The 20,812-nt window shown below is 37.1% G+C and overlaps 1 protein-coding gene across 1 annotated transcript in view; it reads right to left on the minus strand.

Annotated features, from left to right (window-relative positions):
- LOC104912176 (connector enhancer of kinase suppressor of ras 2-like) overlaps nt 1-16,502 on the minus strand; it is a 173,218-nt gene extending 156,716 nt beyond the window's left edge. The window contains exon 1 of the mRNA XM_085230711.1: nt 16,436-16,502. Coding sequence (XP_085086837.1) covers nt 16,436-16,502 — 67 coding nt within the window. The remainder of the gene's footprint in view (nt 1-16,435) is intronic.
- Between the last annotated feature and the right edge of the window lie 4,310 nt (nt 16,503-20,812).

The raw sequence follows: 20,812 nt of genomic DNA on the forward strand, positions 1-20,812 counted from the left end.
AAAGCTGCTACAAAGCAGGTAGTGATTTAATGAAAAGCACAAAGATTGAAAGGGGTTTGCCGGAGTCCTGTGTGATGTGAATGTTAAGAAGCCCATTCACGTCATCAGCTTCCCTGCTGTACTTTCCATCGTCCCTTCTTTTTCAAGCTAGCTAGAAGACAGAGAACTGCATGCTAAGGAAAACCTTAAACTAAATGTGTAATCAGTCTAGCCGTGATCAATGCAGCACAGTTAATAATTTTTATTAACTGAATTAGCTTTTCTTTTTTTGCTGTCTCTGCATGTCTTTTGGGACTGGAGCAACGTAAGGCATGTTTAGAATCTGGTTGCTTTTGGAAAATTCTGCTTATACACCCAAAAATAAAAACAAGGCTATTTTTCCTAAGAAAAGTGTTCACCTAAAATACATTTAAATAACGAAAGCATATGTCCAATGAGTAGTTCAGTGTGCAAGTTTTGCTTTGAGGATCTCATTCTGCTCTTGAAACAGTGCAAATGTGTGCTAATGCAGCTGGAAAAAAAAAAATGTAAAACTGTAAAACCGCTATTAAATGAGTTTGCTGGAGTCAATGAATTTCTGCTTGAAACAGTGATGGGATTATGGCCAAGCTAAGCCTAGAGGTGTCTGGAGGTGCACAGGAACAGACAAATGATCACCACAAGAGCTTTTTAGGTTCACAGAGCTAATATTGTTTTGGCTCAGTAAGTCTACAAATTTTGCATTAAGTCTTTTATGAAAAAAGTGCCTTTGCCATTGAGGCACTTTGCTACCAGCAAGCACTATAAATTTGTTAAGTGTATTTAACATTGTAATATACCAAATAGTGGCGTGTTCTGTAAGTAGTCCAGTTGATTTAAGTGAACCATTCAATACACATGATGCTGATGTTGAGAAGTAGAGTCGTTTTAATTAACTGGCATGAGAAATTAGAGTTTTCCTTTACACGCAATTCCTTCTTTTTCTAAATCAGATCTGTTTTTTAAGCAGTTTTTGTAAACATTGCAGCATAAATTCATTGACATCTTGATACAATGATTTTCAGTAAAAATATGCCAGTGATTTGTACTGGCAGGAATGGTAGGAGAATGAGGCATCATATCCCTATGAGCTTTTTTTCATCAATGTATACAATCATTATTAAATAGACCACTCCAATACACTTTACACTTTTAATATATAAGAATATATTTTTAACTGCTGATTTAACTTGATGCTGCACTTTGCTATAAAGCATAAGAAAGTTTTCGCTATGCTTTTGATCCGAGGCTCCATGTTGCTTTGTGAATGTCCTTCCTGTTTTCTATACTGACTTCCAACACAGAAGGTTGTGTCTGTGTTATGTTTCTATTTGTATAGATTCAGTGACAATACAAAACCAGATTCACTGATAAATAGGTGCTGAGAAATCAGACAGTTTGTGTGGGAGTTTCTGGAAATCACTTGCTGTGTTGTCAATAAATTATTTCATATACACACTTGGTTAATTTTCCAAATTCACTGGAAAATTATAATTCAAATTGTATTCATCAGATTTCATTGGCTGTGTAAAGATGGCAGTTTCAAAATGTTTGCATTACATTCCCTACATTTTAGTAAAACATTCCAAAGTCTAACATGGATTTTCTATTCTAAAATATATAATTATTTTTTAAAAATGACCCCATTTATGAAAGTTATGAGATATTATGAAAGTTACGAGAAAGTTGCTGTTAAAAGACTTCTGTCTCTTGAAGTAATCTGCAATGCAAATAGGAAACAATATAAAGCTATTAGGAATAATCTTCATATACCCTACTTGACTAACTAGGCAAAACTTCTTCATACTGTCATGTCACTTCAGTGCATTAAAAGAAGGCTTCCATTCTTCTATTTCAAATGGAAAAAAAAACTGTTTTGTATTCAAGCATTAAACCTGTTGCATTTCTAAACTAAATACTGCTGTAAAATAATATTGCCTCACCAGCTGAGTCCTTCAACTTAAATAAAATGGCAATGTCAAGCAATCTATTCTAAATAAGTAGAGTAGAGAATAGAATATTTAACTTTACTAAAATTTATGTTGATACTACATGATACAGGAAGTGAATATTTTTAAAGAATTGTCTACATTCTTAATCTTTTAATTTTAAGAAGTGTTTCTTTAACATAAGTAATTTAACTGTAATATTTAATTTTGAATTAAATTTTTGAATTCCAAGGGATTTGGCACCCCCAAGAGTAATTTAAACCTTTTAAAAGTAATAAATATTTTATAAAAATACAGGATATATCATGGTATAATTACTTAGGATTACTTGTCCAGCGTCTCAGAAGTTTTGTACAGTTCTTTTCTGCTTTTTAAGTAGAAAAGCCTTGTTGCATTAAGAGGCTATCTACCCACATACTACTGTCAATTTGTTTTTTCCTATTCACATCTTCTTACTTTCCTCACTGTCCTTCTCACCCTTCTCCTATGCAAATCAACTCCTTGATTTGCATGCAGTTCTTTAATTGCAAGTCTGATAAATTACATTCTTAAATATTAGCAGTATTCATCTGCCAGTGTATTATTTTGTCAGTTGCACAGTTGTTCAGTGATACAATTCAGCCTAAGTCTGGACACTGATTTCTAACTGCTGTGTAGGGTTTCAGATTTCTTCCTGACTGACCCGCTTAACATAATTAGCTTTTTCCTTATGCTGAACTGACAGATACCTGAGAAACAGCAGGCATTCCCAATGTTAATAATGCGATTCAGCCCAAGGCTTTTTTTCTTAAATTACTATAATATAGAAGATTGCAGTAAGTTGTATTTGTTGAAGAAACTGTGAAGATCTTTTAGCTTAACAGAATCAAAGATGAAATCAAAATACACAAAAAAGGAACAGAGAATGAATATTATATTTTCCCAAAGGCTATGGTTCACAAAGTACTCGGCTTATGATGACCAGACTAGGAGATTCTCTTTCTCTGTAAGATTCCTGTTTAATGCTAGGTCATGAATCAATACGTGACCTATCAAAGCTGTCTATAAAAGCTCATTGGTCTTAAGCAAGAAAAAGTTCTCTATCATGACATAGAGGTAACTGAACTCAATGTCATTAGATGAAATATCATCAGATGAACTCAAGATTAATTAAGATTCATGATGCTCATGGTGCACATATTTGTAATAAGAGGTAGTCCCTACAGCATAGGTTGCTTTCTAAATCCATCAGGAGAGGAAACCGTGGTCACAGGACTGGCTCTCAAGTTAGCAGAGAAACAGAAGTACCTCCTCCTCTTCCTTCTCCCCAGTTCATCAGTCTTGTTGCTGGACCACATAAAACATAGCTGTTCTTTCCCTAGCTAACCTACCTGAAAACACACACTCATTTATGACTTCCAATAGCATACCTGAGCATCCATGCTATCTAAATTAGCAAATTCATACTAAGTAAATTTGTACTGTCTCCACATCACACTGCAGTATAAACCCAGAACATACACTCATTTAGAAGACAATTCACCGCATAAAAGTCAACGCAGCATAAAACTTTTCTGTAATATTACTTTTGACAATAGGCATGCAAGTTATTTTCTACTTTGAAAGTGTTTCAAAATAAGTAATCTCTGACTGAACAAGTACTGTGGGTGAATGGTTTGTGTGCTTTTAGAGTGCTGTGAAGCGTAACAGGGACAGTAAGGAGGAAAGATTACGGAGCTAGTTGTCCTGAAAGCATCAAATCTATCATTAAAAATATTTTTTTTGTTGTATTTTTGTAACAATTAGCTAATGATTGCCAACCCTTGCAGCAAATGTCTAAACCTTTGCAGATCCAATCATATATTTTCCTTCAGAGCAACACTTTCATATTACTTAATGGTAAAATTTAAGATCTATATTTTAATTCCTATCACTTCAAATCCAAAGACAGCAAACATGATGAATAATATGCTTCAGATTTTCCCTTGATTAGTGGGCTACATGTGTGCAGAAAACACTTCAGTCTTAGAGCTGTGATTTCCCCGATGAAGAAATCGCCAGCCAGATCTTAATTCCTGAAAGTGTTTCCCTGCACTGTGGAACAATGATCCCGAAGTGCAAGTGCCCCAGATGAAATTTCATAACCCTCATGTGCTACAGATGCTAATGGTAATAACTGCCATTTCTCTGCATTTCACCACCTCTCTCTTATCTGTTAAGTACAGTTTCTCTTGAAATTACTTGTAAAGCTCAGAACCTTTATCTGCATCATGCTTCTCATATGAACTTCTCATATCTCAGTCCCTTCTAACTCTGCTAGTCACTGTGGATATCCTCTTTAGCAATCCACAAATGCCTTGAACCATGCAAAGCAAAGTTTTTTGTTGAAATATTGCTGTATGGGAACAACATATTCCCAAAAACCTTTACTAATCCCTAGACAGCATTGTGTGCATTACTGACAGTAAATACCGCTTTGACTCAGGTTACTTGAGCTGAAGAAGAGAAAAACCTAACAAGCAGCAGGATACTAATAATGATCCTATATTTACATACTGCCTCTCGTCTCAGAATTTTAAATTCTGTTATAAAAGATGCACAAGGACAATTTTATCTTTAGCTAAAATTCCAGCTGTGGACTGAAGTGTGATTATTGTTTTAAACAGAAGTGAATCAGGCAATACAGACATTGACAACAGACAAAGCAATCTACCTTCTAGTTTTCACCAGGAATGGACAAAGTTACAAATTTTAACATCGTTCTTAGAATCATGGAATCATAGAATGGTTTGGGCTGGAAGAGACCTTTCAGATCACCCACTTACTACCCCCCTGCTGTAGGCAGGGACACCTCTAGACCAGGTTGCTCAAAGCCCCACTCAGCCTGGCCTCAAATGCTTCCAGGAGGAGGCATCCACAACCTCTCTGGGCAACCTGTTCCAGTGTCTCACCACCCTCACAGTAAGGAATTTCTTCCTAACATCTAGTCTAAATCTACCCTCTTCCAGTTTAAAACTGTTTCCTTTTGTCCTGTTGCTACATGCCCTTATAAAAAGTCCCTCCCCAGCTTTCCTGCAGGCCTTCTTCAGGTACTGGAAGACCACTGTATGGTCCCCTGGAGTCCTCTCTTCTCTAGGCTGAAGAGAAAAGTGCTTTGACTGCTTTCTGTTACCTCATACTCTTGGAATCTCAGACCACATGAGCATGTGCTTTCATCGACGCCAATATGCAAGAGCCACAATGATGACTTGGGTTAATATAGATTGAGAAAAAATATAATTTACTGAATCATAAACATTTACCTTTATTATGCTGATGTATGCATTTCCAATCTGATGTATTTGCAGACCAGTGCAAGTAATCTGTGCATAAGCAGTATTTTCACTTTCATTAACAACTGTGATTGTGCAATTGCCTATGTATGTTTAATCAAAAGTTGTATGTACATTTGCCCATACCTGCACCAGATTACTACACTTTCTTTAAATAGTTTTATAGGCATGGTTTTTTCAACTCTTGTTATTATCCTCCTTGTGTATTAGCATTTATTGATTCTTAGAATCTAACCAATGAGCTAAAACACAGAAGCTGGCAACACAGGTGCAAACCAGAAGATAATGAACACCGGAAATAAGCATGGCTTTAATAAACATCGCTTTTTTACTAGATTCTAGTAGATTATATGAGGGGAATACCTTGAAGATCACTGTACCTTTTTAATCAAGAAAGGGAATATACCAGTGCATGACCGTACTCTAATCTAAAGAGTCCCTTGAGAGTATTTCTTAATTATATTGCTTGATCAGTTTTATCACCTTACACAGAGCAGTCAGTGTACAAGATATACTGATGCTACTGTAAAAAGAGATGCTCTACTGTAATAATGGATTTATTTTTCTATAGTTGTCTCTTATTTACTGATTTTGTGAACCATGTTTAGCTATATGCAAGGTTCACTAATACAAACTCAAGGTCAGTTAGCTTTGGGATGATGTCTTGCAGAAAACTTAATCAAAAAACATGCTCTTCTTATTCTGTTTTAGTGTGCAATTGTTACTGACAGTCATTTGGATTGAAAGCAACACAGATGGTAGTGCATCAACAGTCTTCGAATACAATTGAATTTCTTATTTTTCAGTAGCAATCTCAGATAATCCCTCTTTCCTAAGATTTGTACAGATAGAGAGATTGTGGGGATGGCCTTAAGGAAGACCACATGCTTTCTCTAAATACAAGTACACGACTTGCAATAATTTTGAGGCACCATGTGAATTAATCACAGAGAATTTATCACACTCTGTTGGCCATCTAGGCTTGTAAATTAATTTTATTGAATAATCTTACCTAGAGTTAGTGGTAAAATGACCTTCTGACCAAAATTACACAAGTTTGCCTTCAATTTCCTCTGAGCTTTTTGGATGTAAAATGGAAACCGAGCTCATTTTTCACTCTGCAATGAGTTACCGTTCATTTTTTCAAAAACTACTTTTTTTTAGAGTAAGAAGTTAGCCACTGTTTTAACATGTTCACTAATTAGTTGTTGTTGTGTTTTGTTTTGTTTTGTTTCCCCGAGATATATTCTATGTTCGTTATGTGCACCAAAACCCAGAAATGTGGATTCTGTTATCATTTGGGCAATGTTATCTGTAGAGCACAGAAAGTCATTGGTTCCATATTTATTAGTGATGGTCGGATTGTTCCATTGTAATTCATTTTGGTGTTTCTTGAACTGCTGCAAAATAATAATACATATTTCAGTGTTCTACATAACTTATGAATTTTGTATATGATTGTGACCTGCTCTTAATCATTTTCACCACACGTTCTCAACAGCAGTAAGACAGGAATCCAGAATGTGACTTGTGCAGACCTAGCTAAGCTTACTAGGCTTAACCATAGATGCAGATTATTCACCCATGTTCTTTCACCATTGCCATTTGCTTCATTATGAGAACAAACACAGACTTCCAGGATGGTATTACATTACATTACATATAGTACACTATAAGGTTTAATTTTGCTGATGACATTGTGCTTTTATGTGACACCATACCAGTTTGCAAGCAAAATGAAAATATCGCCTCATCTCACCTCAAATATGGAATATTAACGAGATTTGAAAGAACAAATTTTATGGTAATTCCAGCAATTCAAACCAAGTATGACATCAGACGGCAAAAGAACAACAAAAAAAAACAGAAGGCTGAATTATTTCATATGCCCTGCAATCAGCAGGCCAGTCTGACGTTACAGAGATGAACTATACAGATTTGTTTCTATGGAATTTCTGCCTGGATATGTAATATGGAAGCTGAAGATCTGTCAAAGGCATACCTGAGATACTTAAATACTTTTGAAAACCACCAAAGATTATGTGGAATTAAATTATAAGAGATGCCAGGATTCCTCATATATCAACTCTCTTTTATTGCAAAAGTTGTTCTTAAAAGAACATGTAAATATTCAAAGTATTTTATGAATGATAAGTGTTGCTTTGCCACTAAACAGAGGAGGCCTTATTAAAGAAATAGCTGCAGAATTACCATTAGATGGGTAAAAATATATGGAACTTAACAGTGGAGAGAATAATTGAAGGACAGCTCATTATACATAGGGGTTAAGAAAGTATTTTTTTTTCATGTTCTAAGTGATCTTAATGCTTTTTGGAAAAAATCAGAGATTAAATTAAATACTTATTTTGAGTGATCGTTTCAGTGATTTCATTTGCTTTTAAAATACTTAGTCATTACTGATATGCAAATCATTATTTCAGTTGTCCCCACAAAAGCTATTGATAATTTTTGCTGAGGATCACCAGAGAAACAAGAAATAGCTATTAAGATCTCTCTGTCCACCCTTCTTTTAGTGATCAATGGCTTGCTTAGCACAGTTTTTAGTGCTTTTAAGTCCAATTCTGAATGTCTCAAGAAGCATTTTCCTCCATTTTTATAAGAAAATTAAAATAATTTAAAATTATCCTCTATCTGTCCTTTTACTAAATATATGAAAACTTCCCATCTCTCCATTTGTAGTTATAATCTCTCTGTTTTGCTATTTTGATGAATTATTTCTTGTATATTTGATGCATTCACTAGTTCTCTTCAATCTCTTTTCGTTTTTTTTTTCCTAGAAATGCAGCATCTGTGAACTACTGCTCTAAATGGATCCATTTCTTTTTTTACATGAAAGTCCATTAGTGATCATTCTAAACCTCTGTTATATTTTTCTAGTAGTTTCTTCCCGGTACATGGTTCAAATGTGAGGTTCAAAGTGTTTCTTCTCTGCTTTGAGTGCCTTTTTCTTCCATAAATCACAAGGTGGATTTCCGCACAACTAAAAAAATTCACAGTGTGGTTTGGTAACTAACAATTAAAATCTCTTGGCAGTGAGCAATTAAAATCTCTCCTTGGTGTTCTATAAATTAGAACATTTCAGTATGAGCTCATTCTTCATGCTGAGTGATCAATTACAAGTGCCTACATATGATTTTCCTGCCTTTAGGAATGGGCAACGGGTACGTTCCTATTTAGAGCAAGAGGTCTTTCCACCCGCTGCAAAGAATGTGCTATGTTGATACCCTATTTGAACCACTTCCCTTCTGTCTTCCAGGGAAGCAATATTTCAGTCTGGAAGAGAAGTGAGAAGCATCCTTAATATTCATGGTAGATTTTAATGTAGATCTGATGAAATATTAACATACAGCTTCTTCCATCTGCACTTTAAAGCTACTGGAAGATGTGCTAGAGCATTTTAGGCTGGATTTTCCTACACAAGTAGGAAGTTTTTAGCTTCCTCTGAGCAATATGAGGCTGTTGAAATGGTACGCCTTTATTTATAAAATATTTGATGGATGTATATTTGAAATATACAGAACCATCTCTGGTTTGCCGTGCCTGAGACCAAAACTTGCTGAAGTCATTTGCTTCTTGTATCTGGAAATGCTTAATATAGACATGCCTCTGATGCTGAAAACAAAATTTTGAAAGATTAGAACTATTTGCATTTCAAGAGAGGCAGCATGGCACAGCAACTGACATTTGCATTATTTATTAAACCACATTAACTTTGTCATACAGGATGGTAAAACCTCCCACACAGGTGCAGTCACAGGGTGGAGAATGCTGGGAAAAGAGGACAAAAGGATCGTATAATTCCCACACTCTTTATTCTATTCCTTTCTCTTGTTGCTCTCACTTATTTGCTCCAGCGTTTTGAAGGCAATTCACTTCCAAATCACTACAACACTCTATTCCCTGAGTTATATAAGGCTAGAACTAGAATTTAGTGTAGAATGAATGATTTACTTCACAATCTGATGCTTAGTCTCTATATGATTACAAAATAAAGCAAGAAACAAACTGTGAGAAAATAATAAAGAAATAGGAGGAGGGAGAAGAAAACACAACAGAGGAAGCTAGTGAAGAGAGAGCTATAACATGCTTTTCATTCAAGTGATAATTGCTATGTCTGAGTTGTCAGGCTGATGACAGTACTGTCTATCTTAACTCAAACAGAGGTAGTTTTCCATGTAAACTAAAAGGCAGATGTGTCAAATTAATCCCTTCTATATTTGTAGTAGTTTCAGAACAAGTACAGAAGACACAATTACTGCCTCCTAAAATCTATGGAATTGTCTCTGTATGATGCTTAGAGGTGAACATGTTTGTAGGGAATAGAGCTGAGTGTATTTTGCAAAATTACAATCTATTGCATTTTTATCTTATAACATCACCCACACTACAACTGAAATGCACCGGAGTGCTTTTGTAGTTCTTCTTTGCCATAGACTAGCTGGTGGAGAATTTGAGTAAAGAAAACCAAACATGGCGCTGGCCTTGAATATTTCTGAGTGCATCACTAGAGAAGGTCAACAAGGACACTTGTTGGGAGCCATTTGAGAATTAGTTAATCAGGAATAATTTCATTCTGAATCACCTCTAGAGCTCTTCACAAATACAACCTTACAATTTTTTCTTCTCTCTGAAATCTATAATAATAACTCACTGAGCTCCCTCTTCCTAAGTCCTGTCATTGATACATAGCATCAGGGTACCACCTAAAAAGTTCAGATTTAGTAGGAACAGTAAATTACTGCAGTAGTAGCATTTAGAAGGTATCTAAAAAATTAAGCTGACAGGAAATGATGAATATACGTAGTTGTTCAGCAATATTCCATACTATTGATATTTATTAAGTCCAGTGTTTCATTTAGTATCTTTAAATATATATGTATACATAAATATAAATATATACATATCCATTTCTGTCAGCTTTGGCAGGACAGATTTTCTCTGGAAGAATGGCATTAAAGTTGTTGGAAGCACTTTCCTTTTTTTTTTCTTCTAAACTCTTCAAGGTGTTAAAATAATTTCTCAAAACACCTCAGAGCAAATCATAACATACTTTTTGCTTTCCTGGCATATGCAAGCACTGTAATATGTATTGCACCTCATGCATTTTTTTCATCATTATAAATAAAAATGTAAGAGATTAAACCTGTTAGAAACAGATGTATGGATATGTCGTTAGATGGGAATATTTCTTTACTCGAGTACATGAAACATCCATCTGACCCATAGTGTACATTTAGGACACCATCTTGAGGACACTCCCAGAAAGTGCCTTCTCACTGCATTTGAGGTGTCAGAATTAGAAAGAGAAAATTCGAATGAGAAACTAGGAGGGCAAGAAGGTGTCCCAGGATTATGTCTGGGAAGAAACCTTGACAGTATATTGTTGCTTAAGGAGCATCCAATATCTCTGCAGTTACTTGATGTACAGTGCCTTATTTAATTAGATCTGAAAGTGTCATCCATAGGACCCAATTTATTTATGAATTTTGTTTCCTAATATATTGCACTGCGAAATAGGGATACCTGAAGGGGGCTGATCTCTTCTGAATTTGCATTGTTCATTTGTTCTTCCTGCAGTGGTCAGAATTCAAAGAAAGGTAAGAATTCTGCATGATGTGTCTTAAGAAAAGGTTACAGGATAATGCAATGCATGACAATTGACTGCCTGTACTAAGGTTCTAGACAATAAAATAAATTTCTTCACATAATGACCTGAAAGATTAGTTACACTTGATAAATGTAACTGGAGGGACATTCATTCATTCGGCTCAGATTTTTCTGCATGCAGATTCACATTTATTTAAAGCAGTCTGAATGTATACTCTTTATAGATGGGAAAAATTTGTAATATATCCCTAAATCTCCAGATAATAAATACAGAGCATTAAATTGCAAGCATTGCTAAAATCTTTTACGGGGATAGTGCTAATTCTCAGTCAGCTCTTGGAAAATATATAGATGCTAAGTCGTCCTCAAAAAACCTAGGAGAAAAGAGGTAATAATGATAGGGATGAAGAAATACCTCAGCCAAATAATTTCTGTATTTCTATATTATATGGACTATATATGATACGAGGCGGGTCCCCATTACTGGCATTGCCCATGGCAAACCTCTGGTAATCCACATTTGCTGTGCTTAGAGAGAGCCCAAAGTCTGCGTTACAGTAGCTGCTTCTGGAAGGAGGGCAGCAAAAGGCACAAAAATCCTGGCACCCTATGGCTGTTAACCCAACTAGCCAGCCTAGTTCTTCTTTATTTCTGTGCCACTCCCTCATCACTGTTGGAAAATTTGGGGTTTTTTGGCTAATTATTGAGAATCCTAGAGCTCAACTCATAAGTCAAGCATTTATTAGCACTAACTCATTCTGTTCAATATTTTTTAAGATATCACTATTTTAATCTGGCTAAATAGCAACAATCAACAAAGTAGTTGCTGCCATAATTTATTTCTAAGAGGTATTACAGTTTAAAACTTTTAGGAAAGCCCAGAGAAGAATTGCAGACAATTCTGATTCAATGACTTCTAGTAAAACTGCCAATGTGGTACTAGGGGAACACGGTAATCCAACTGGGAGTCACAACAATAAATTGTTGTTTCAGTTTTGGAATTGAGAGCAGAAGGAAAATGATGAAACCTTCACTTTGGAACTGCTTGACAATTCACTGTTAATTCTGAGGACTTCTCTGTTTGCAGCTCTCAGTTTTCTTTCAAATCTATTTGTCTACAGAAAGACCTGAAAGGAAGCTATCAAACTTACATTTTTCTAAATAAGGTATGACCTGGGTTATCTACCCAAGTTTTAAATTGCATCTTATGAAGACGAGTTCTTGCATTACAGGATTCTGAGGTCACAAAGGAGGATCAAGGAAGCTAAGTATCATCCAGATCAGTTCTGTAAGGCTGCATTTGCAGTAGATCATAGTATTTAGCTGTGCCTCCAGTACACTGCAGGATTTTATATATTATGCTCTGTAAATAGAGGAGACTCCCTGTTCCTGACAGACTGCTGCAGAACAGGTAGTGATCTAACGAAAAGCAAAAGGAGACTGAGAAGGGGTTTGCCGGAGCCCTGTGTGATGTGAATGCTAACAAGTCCTCTCACGTCATCAGCTTCCCTGCTCTCAGCTCCCCCTCCCTCCCTTCCTTTCTCTTTTATGAGCCAGCTTGAAATCAGGGAATTACATGCTAAGGAAAACCCTTCAGCTAAACATATAATTATTCTGCACAGGATCAGTGCAGCACAGTTAATCAGTTTACCAACTGAATTAATTTTTTTTTTTCCACGTCTGCATCTCCTGTTGAGAGAGGAGAAATTCTAGATTTAAGGGGAGAAATTGGTTGCAGTTGTGAAGTGAATATCTGAAGCTGAGAATTCGTTATGTGAGGATCCTCTACTGCAGGCTGTTTGGGCAGACAAACCTTACTGCCAGTCCTTGAGACTCTGAGCAAAGGACTTCAGGTGGAGTTGTTACTTACAGGTGCTTGAGCCACCACTGGCTTATTCTTCTTATTTTAATGTCCAGCTGTTTTCTGAAAGTCACAGCTGTATTTCATTGCACTGGATTGTTCCAAAGGGTTAGTACTTATCTGTACACAGGTGTCAACCCACTGTGAAAGAGTGACTCCTCCAAACCCACCAAACTGTACAGGATTACCCTCCATTGCGCATGGACGCATACCAGAGAATGGTGGAATTGTTCAAGTTGTTAGGGACCATGAAAGGTCACCTAGTGCTGGTCCCCCGGCTCCCCTGAAATAAGCAGGAACATCTTCAGCTGGATTTGGTCAAGCAGTGCTCACTGATAGCATGCTAGCAACCACAAAGTGTCTGAGTTTCATAGTAAGTGCAAAAGTTCATTGGCCAACGAGCACGAAAGTCTCCAGGTCAAAGAATTACAGATGTAATTACCGAAGTACATCTTGTCATTTAATCATGTTTATTAGAGGAAAAAGAGAACCAGCTTGTAAAGTATCGTGATAATTAATACCCGTGTAAGTTGTACAGGTAATATTTGTTTTCCCTGCGGTGCTGAAATAGAACTTAAGCAATGCAATGTAAAGTTCTTCCTCTTAAAGTAGATTTTGGAGTCCACAGTACATATCGGAGGAAAATAATCAAGTTATGTAAGAAATGGAGAAATGCCAGAAGAAATACTCATTTTCTGAAGTGAAAAACATTTACAGAAATTTAAAATTTTGGAAAAAAAATAAAGAAAAAAACCCTGCTTTTAAAAGTAACCTCACAATTCATGTTTCTATTCATCTGAAGAGTTTCTTTTTAATCACAGTGCCTTCTGCTATGTGTTACGCTCTGAAGACAATTTCTAAGTTATTTCGAGCCTTAATTTCAGTCCTATATAAAGCCTCTGGAATCAATTTCTAAAAATTTGCTTGGCCTTTTCAGGTTGTCCACAACCTCACATGCAGTGCCCAAGTTGAGTTCCAGATGAATGCGTTCCCGAGATAGGAACTGAATAAATACAAGATGCCAACTTGTCATAATAATGTTTCTTAGAGCCTAGTAATTTTTACTTTTTTTGGCAAGTAACATTTCCTTAAGGAAAAGGACGGAAGGATGTCTTCTCTTGGTTGAGACTTGGGCTACGGCTGCTTCTGCTAACACACACCATAATCAGGATGCATTCTGGGTAGCCAGGTCTCAAACTATTAACATCATTTCTGTGTCTTACTCCCATCTACTATTCAATTGCTTGGTGCTGCTGGTAGTCACTCCTGGTTAATCTCATACCACATACTGTAATAACAGTTTTAAAAACTAAGTTAAAGAATCTTAAATAGTTATGACAAATGCAAGTTAAAAAATCAACATATTATTTACCTGTGTTACAACATGCAACCTTTAACGCATGGCTAGACATTTTTAAGGAATAAAAAGGCATATTACACCTGCAATATTAGATACATTGTTCATTAAGATGTTACTTTCTATGGTAAAGATAGTATTCCACTATCCATTTATAAAGTGTTAACTTCCCCAAAATGTTTTCACTGTACCTTTTAGTCCTGCTAAAAAAGTGTCCTCTCAGCCTAGATGACATACGTAAAAGCTGCATTACTATGTGAATATTGCTACTTTGCAGGACTTTGACCTCTCTAATGCATTCATAGCCACTTAGAAGAATAACTATAGCTACTGGAGCTGACATAGAGAATATACATAAATTAAAAGGAATTTTGCCCAGTGGTCACAACTGGGCAAATTTTGTAAAATTAGGGATTTCCATGTACTTTTAAACTAATTTTGGAATGATTCCATTTGCGTTTGTTATATCTGTTCTTTGATTTCTATTGAAGTGTGCATTTTCTAAAAGCAAACATTGGGATAAAACAGGAATGTGGTGAAAAAGAATGCATATGCAACTTTACTGCTTGTAGATTTGCAACAGTCATGTTACCAAGGGAAATATCCGTCTTGTGAACACTTCAGTGTTCACTGTATTATATATATGCATAAGCCCAGAGGCACAAAACTGACAATCCTGTCTACTCCAGACTTCCTTATAGATGCAGGATGCAGTCTTTGTATAGAAATGTAACTGTCAAACAACTCAATACATTTAGGAACCTTTTGTTTTTGCTTCCTGTGGATTAGAATTTCCCAAGATGAAATTAGTTTACACCAAAAAGGATAAAAAAGTAGTAGGGAGTATTCTTAAATTAAGCAACAAGTATTACACACACTGACATTCACTTTACATAACAATTCAACCCACGAGTTAAAATAGCATGAGAAGGTCTACTTTATAAGTCTTTTACATAATTAATATCAAGGTGTAGATCAGAAGTCTCCTCTGCACTTACATTAGGTACTGATTTCAAATAATGCCATTGGAATATGGGAATCAATCCTGCACCTAATGGCTGTGGGATACACCCCAATGACCTGCTTTACACCTCCCAATTAACCTCAATTGACAAACACCTGAGACATACATTCCCTCAGATGCCGTTCACTTTGCAATACTGTATGCTATGCTTGCAGAAGAACAGTTTGCTTAGAAGTGCGGTGCTGCTGCTGGGCACTCCAACAGTCCCACTTCAGTTCTGTATGGGGATGTATCTCAGCAAAATGAGACCTAAGCCATTCCCTTATTAACGATAACGCACTGAAAGCTTTAATGACATTATATTGGGTATCCAATTCATCCCTCCAATAAGTTCAGTAATCACATTACAGAAATTATTTCCGTGAGTAATTCACAAACAAAATTTGCACCTCTTTTCCTTATATAATGGAGATGCATTAGAGCAGAAATCATTTGTCTCTAAGACAGGCAGCTCATCAGAAGCAGCATGTAACAGCAATGCATTCCACTGTGGAAATACATTTTCCTCACTCAGGAGACATTTAAAATACTTCTCATCTTGAACAATTCTTCCCCCTTCCCTCCAAACCAAGCTGTATGTAACACTGCTGAGCATTATAAAGCAAAACATGTCACAGCTTATGGCTGTGTTGTGAAGCTGCAAGCATGCAGGGAAATTGTCATTCCTGTCAAGTTATCTGGAAGAGTTTCCCCTGTGAAGCCGTGCTCAGCACCGCGCGCTTCCCACTGCCCGCCCCACATCGGGCACAGGATGCCCAGTCCTCGGACCGGGGCTGCCGGAGACGCAGAGCCTCGCACAGAGCAGCACAAGCTGGGAAGCCTGAACGAATCAGGACATGTCACCAAAGCATCAGGATTCCTCAGACCAGCCACTGGCACCTTACGCTCCTTGTATCTCCCCAAACTACACCACGAGTGCTGCACAGACACTGCATCAGATCACCTGACGTGAACAAAACAGACCTAATCAGGGCAAATTTAAAGCAGCCAAACATAATAACGTTACACTGTGCAATGCATAATGGAGCCCTGAGACACAAATACTTTATGTCTGCGTTTTCCAACAAATGCATTAGATCCCTGCTCAGTTCCCAGCAGAAATTCTGACAACATGCTGTACAGCTTAAACAGCCTTGCTCTTCAGTCGTGCCTCTGAAAACTACTGTGCAAAGCAGCATATGGGCTATTAAAACTGAATAAACTCTTCCCAAAACAAAGAATACAGGAGCAGATACGCATTTGCAAGGATCCAAAGTACAGACAATGCATGATAATAAACAATCATACCTTTCATCCAATCCACTACTTGCTTGGGCATCCACTTGCTAATAGGTTCCATAACGAGAGCCATCATCAGATCACTTATCATTCACACCAAAATCAGAAAAAGGAGAGAAAAAACGTATCAGAGCATGGCTGGGATAAGAGAGCTGTAGGATTTTACAGTGCAGTCCAAAGAGAAGATGATGCTTTGTCCCTCCAGGTTTCTCCTGCACTGATTCAGTAATGTATAAAATTACACTGCTTGATCAGCTCTGGCACCTCCCCCACTGCACACAGCCTGCAACGCTGGAGCACACTGAGCCAGGAAATGGTGCAGTACGTATAGACTTACTTACAAGAGCCTCTACCCAGTGATCTACTTATTAGACTGGCACAAATATAAAATTGTATTACACAGAGAGCAATTGGAGCTGGAGCTATTCCAGGCACTGAGTTTTAAGGAGCTTTATTCCAACAAGCTGTGGGATCTTCATCGGGGAAAATATCACCACTGTAACTTGATAGCAGATTGTCTCAGCTTCATTGTGAATATGCTGACTGTCATTCAATTTAAAGAGAAGATAGAAATATCAGAGTATCACTTGGCATCTGGCAAAATGCTGAGCTCCATCTTTACAATGCAAAATGTTGCTGAAGTCTTATCCTATATAATCATGTAATTCAGAATGTCAAACACAGGCTAAAAAGTCTCACCAAGATAAAACTATTGGAAGAAAATGCTTTCTTTTCAGGCCACATTCAGAGCCAGCCTGTGATCCTCACATTTTGTAGTGAAAAGTGACAGCATAGAAGGTTGGAGTCAATTTTCAGTGCTACAGCACCCTTAACAGACAAGCGTAGTAAGTATTTTGATTGAAAGAGATGGAACTATTAGACAGCCTCTCCCTTCTGTTAGGAATAAAAATGTTTTCAATATTCCTAATAATGAAGTTTATTACCTTATCAAAAGATGAAGGTGAAGCATCTTAGTGAGATGTGCTGGACAGTACTTTCTGGACCCGTTTATGATTGATTATGCCTCGTGCAGCAGCGTGTTCTGCATCATGTGGTTGAAGAGGTGTGTGCTTTCTGTTCAAGCCATTGTCAGAGATACACAGCCCCACCATTTTATCTTTGGAGGGAAAACTCAGACTCCAGAAGAAAGGCAGAACAAAGCAGTTCCAGCTTTCTTTCCGGTAACCTTCCACCCATGCCTTTTCTTCTGCACTGTTTCAGGCTCCACTAGCATATTAGAATAAGAAAATGATATTATTGCCATATCTCCCTCACTCACCTCTCACACCAGGACCGTGTTGATTTATCTGTTCTCTCTTTCTTACATGAGGGAACATAAAAGATTTTTTGTGCTATGTGTTTGTGCTATGCTGTTTCGGGCTTCTTCTTTAAGTCTATATAGATAACAATGCAGACAAGCATCCTTTTTTCCCCCCTGAAAGGTCTCCAAAGGAATGCACCATCTCAGTTCAGTGATGCACTCTTTCCTTTTTTATTTTTCGTTTGTGCTGGGAAGTAGTGTGATTAGTATTCCATGATGTATTTTGAGTGCTCAGAGCACAGATCTCCTATTGAAAAGGATTCACATCAATTATCCTTCAAGAAGGCTGTTTGCTGTTTCCAGCTGAACAGCATGTCAGCTTCCTCTGTGAGTTTTGGGAGACCGCTTTCAGTAGCTTTAGTTCTAAATGGCTATTTACAATGGACATAATAATAGCAAGGATTTGAAACACAACGTGCTACTCTTTTTACTTAATAGCGGATCAGAACTGAGATATATGGAACAAATATTTGTTAGCTACTGGAAACCGTGCAAGATGTTTGGTTAAAATTATTATTAGAAAATTATCACCTCTCTTGGATTCTTCTGAGTTTAATACAAATATGAAAGAATTTGAGTTAAACTATGTTGTATATGAATTTGGTATTTGGACATAGTATACTGGAAAACACCTTCATGATTGCTTGGACTGTTTCCCTAATTCCTGTAATCTGACAAACGCTCTGTCAAGGTCCTTTTGTCTCACATTTCCTAACTATGCTTGACTGGGCAGACATTTTTGTACATTTGACATAATTTGGAAGAAGATGGAGTCTGAATTCAAAGCTCATCAGTGTCAGTGGGCATACTTCATTTTTATTGTGCTTTGATAACAAAGGAAGCCTCAAACCTATTATTTTAGAATCAATACTTCCATTTTCAGAACGAGAATTTTTTTAAAAAAATTTAATGTCCTGTTACTGATGTGCTCCACTAAAAGCAGGTTTACATTTTCATTTATTCATATGTTATTCACCACCATGTTGCTAGCTCTTCTATGTTCTTTCTTCTGGCTAGTCCCAGTTTCTCTGTATTTGGAGACTCTACAAACTTCTGGGCAGCCATCTACTTTTTGTACTACTTTACAGGAATTAAATATGTAAAGTTGTTAAAAGTAGTAACTTTGTTTCTGTCCTTCCTGAGCAAATGATTTATTCATATATTCAGCTTCATTATCTGGTGCATAGATCAGTGAGCGCTGCAGAAGCCTGTCAGTAATCAACCCCAAAAAAGGCTCCATGGCTTTCATGGATACATACATTGTGACAGTCCATGGAAAATTGTACCTGGGTGTTTCCTCTGCTTTTTGTTTTGTTATTTTGACACAGATTTATTTCTCACACCCTACCATATGATAAACAGGACATGGGAAGGCCTTGTCTAGGTTAGAAATGGAATCCCTGTGACCAATCACAAAGCTCATTAATGAATGTAACTGAGCAATAGTTTAGGCCAAATGGAGTCAAGATGTGTTCAAGTTGTTTCAATGAGCATAGTTCAAGTCGGAGCATAGCACTTTATAATATAGATTGTCCAGTGTGCCAGCTGAGCTAATGACTCTGAAATGAGTAAGGATGGAATGAGCCACCCACTGAGCTATCCTTCTTATTACTGACACGGTTCCCAACATGGTGGTGCTGGAGTTAAATTGGCCAGGGTACAGTTATTGGCAGCCATAGGTCAGTGTAATAAAATCAAGTTTGAAAAGTCAGTAAACAAGAAACTTTTAAAAATGTAAGCAAAACTCTCTAATCTCTAAAGTTATTCCTTGTGTTTTTCTGCCCATTTATTGCAAGGCTTCTGCCTGGATCTATCCCCCACTCTCCCTTCTATTGCTTCCTTATATCAACATAAAAGAAACAATGCATTCCCATGATTACGTTTTTCTTCCAGGCTGAACACAGCAAACCAACAGAAAAAAAGATCAAGGAACATCTTTCTCACTATTATTCTATCTAGGTCATGTAAATGAGAAATACTTTCTGACTGAAGTCTGCAAAGGCATTGGAGCAAAGTAAAGCATTTGAAGCAGGGAAAAGAAACAGACCTTTCACTGTATGGTGCACAGTTGTTGTGAAAGGCCTACAGAACATAATCCAGTAATTTCAGGTCACAATCACTGCTGTCATCTCTGCCAGCAAAGGCCTGAGACATAACAGGCTGGTGGAAAGATTTCAAGTCGCTCCTTCTTCCCCACAATATTGCTGGTTGTTCTTTAGCTCTTCAGCATTGCCTGGTATCTCTGGGATTACTAATTAAACCATCAGTCTCTGTATTTTCATGGTCACCGTGGGAGGCAGTTAAATGTTCTTGTGTAGTTCATGGCTGGTGATAACTTTCCAATTAATGATTATGCTCAAACACAGTACGGCAGTTAGCTGCCCTAACACATCGAGCAATCATTTCTATTTCTTACATTTTTCATTTAGTAAGAATTATTCTCATATTCTTTGATGAAGAAATCATCTGTATGTTGTGAGATAAATTTTTATAGGCAATAAGTTTAAGAAAATCTTGTAATAGTATTTGATAGCTGTTATGGAAAACATGAGCATACAGTTTCAGGTTAAATAAATCATGGATGCCCTCAAAAAGTGGAATGTAATACAGCTAAGGACATTTACATGGGCTGCTCTGAAAGTAATGCCTTCATTTTATCATGTTGACCCGTGATGTCAGAGACAGACATTGGTAGAATGGCAGTAGAGGTTGAACCTTCCACCAATATCTCATGACATGTTGGTGCTGTGTGACAGGCAGCAGCAGAGGGGCAGTCTGACAGAACAGATCTGACATGGAAGTGTGAGTGAAGCAAAGGGGGGGAATCGAATTCCTCCACGTTGAAAAAAAAATGAATCCACTGACATCCATCAATACTTGCTGATTGTTTATAGAGACCAAACAGTATGTGCAGCTCAGTAAGGTGATGGGTGGTGTGTTTCAGCAGTGGTGATGGCAACATGAAAGATAAGCCACGCTCCAGACAGTCAAGCACAGCTGTCACACCACAAAATGAAGAGTGTCTCATCCATGCGAATCAGGTAATAGTGGTGACTATGACAAGA

The sequence above is a fragment of the Meleagris gallopavo genome, chromosome 9 (assembly GCF_905368555.1).
Source record: "Meleagris gallopavo chromosome 9, MGAL_WU_HG_1.1, whole genome shotgun sequence".
NCBI lineage: Eukaryota > Metazoa > Chordata > Aves > Galliformes > Phasianidae > Meleagris > Meleagris gallopavo.